Below are 751 nucleotides of genomic sequence, written 5' to 3' on the forward strand. Positions count from 1 at the left end.
ACTACTGTGTTTAATTTTTACATATATCATGGATAGATTGTCTAGCCAATTATTTATTTAAGGACTAATATATCGGCAAGAAAAAATACTATAAAAAATAATTTGGGATTCTACTTTTTATTTAATTAGTAGTGGATTTTTAAAGTATAATGTACTTTTAACTCTTTAAAATACAAGTTTATTGTCATTATCATTTTAGCAATGATTTCAGTCTTTAATATGATCCATCTTATTCGTTAAAAGAAAGACCAATAAGTTGTAACTTCTAACATAACCAATCTAATATGGTAGTGCAAAAGTTTGAGCAACAAGGAAATCAGCATTGCCGACACCATAGGTTGAGATAACTGAATTTGGCTAATAACAATGGATAATGAAATATGACTACCCTTAAATTTACAAATAGATAGAAATTCATTGATGCCTCAGGCTAACCAGTTCAATGTCAAATATAAGTGTCCCTAAAGTGGAGCCTTCTCCATTAGCAAGACGAGTTGGATTAAATATGGTTGTGAACAGCCTCTGCCTGTCAAAGAACTTTATTAAAAAAAATGAAAGGAAGAGACCAAAATGTTAGTACTGAATGAAATAATAAAAGCTAAGGGATTGACAATAGAGAAAAAGAATACGTTAAAATAATAAAGTGAAGAATTTTATTATATGAGTTTTAATATCTTAATTTTTTTATTATCACTTTATCAACTTCTTTGTTTTAGAAGTGATATATAATGAACCAACGTTAACACAGACA

General features: G+C 28.0%; 1 protein-coding gene across 1 annotated transcript in view; it reads right to left on the bottom strand.

The window, feature by feature from the left end:
• LOC107639245 (peptidyl-prolyl cis-trans isomerase FKBP17-1, chloroplastic) overlaps positions 206–751 on the bottom strand; it is a 2,498-nt gene continuing 1,952 nt past the window's right edge. Inside the window, exon 4 of the mRNA XM_016342723.2 lies at positions 206–537. Coding sequence (XP_016198209.1) covers positions 415–537 — 123 coding nt within the window. The 3' untranslated portion in view covers positions 206–414. The remainder of the gene's footprint in view (positions 538–751) is intronic.

This window comes from Arachis ipaensis, chromosome B04, assembly GCF_000816755.2.
Source record: "Arachis ipaensis cultivar K30076 chromosome B04, Araip1.1, whole genome shotgun sequence".
Taxonomy (NCBI): domain Eukaryota; kingdom Viridiplantae; phylum Streptophyta; class Magnoliopsida; order Fabales; family Fabaceae; genus Arachis; species Arachis ipaensis.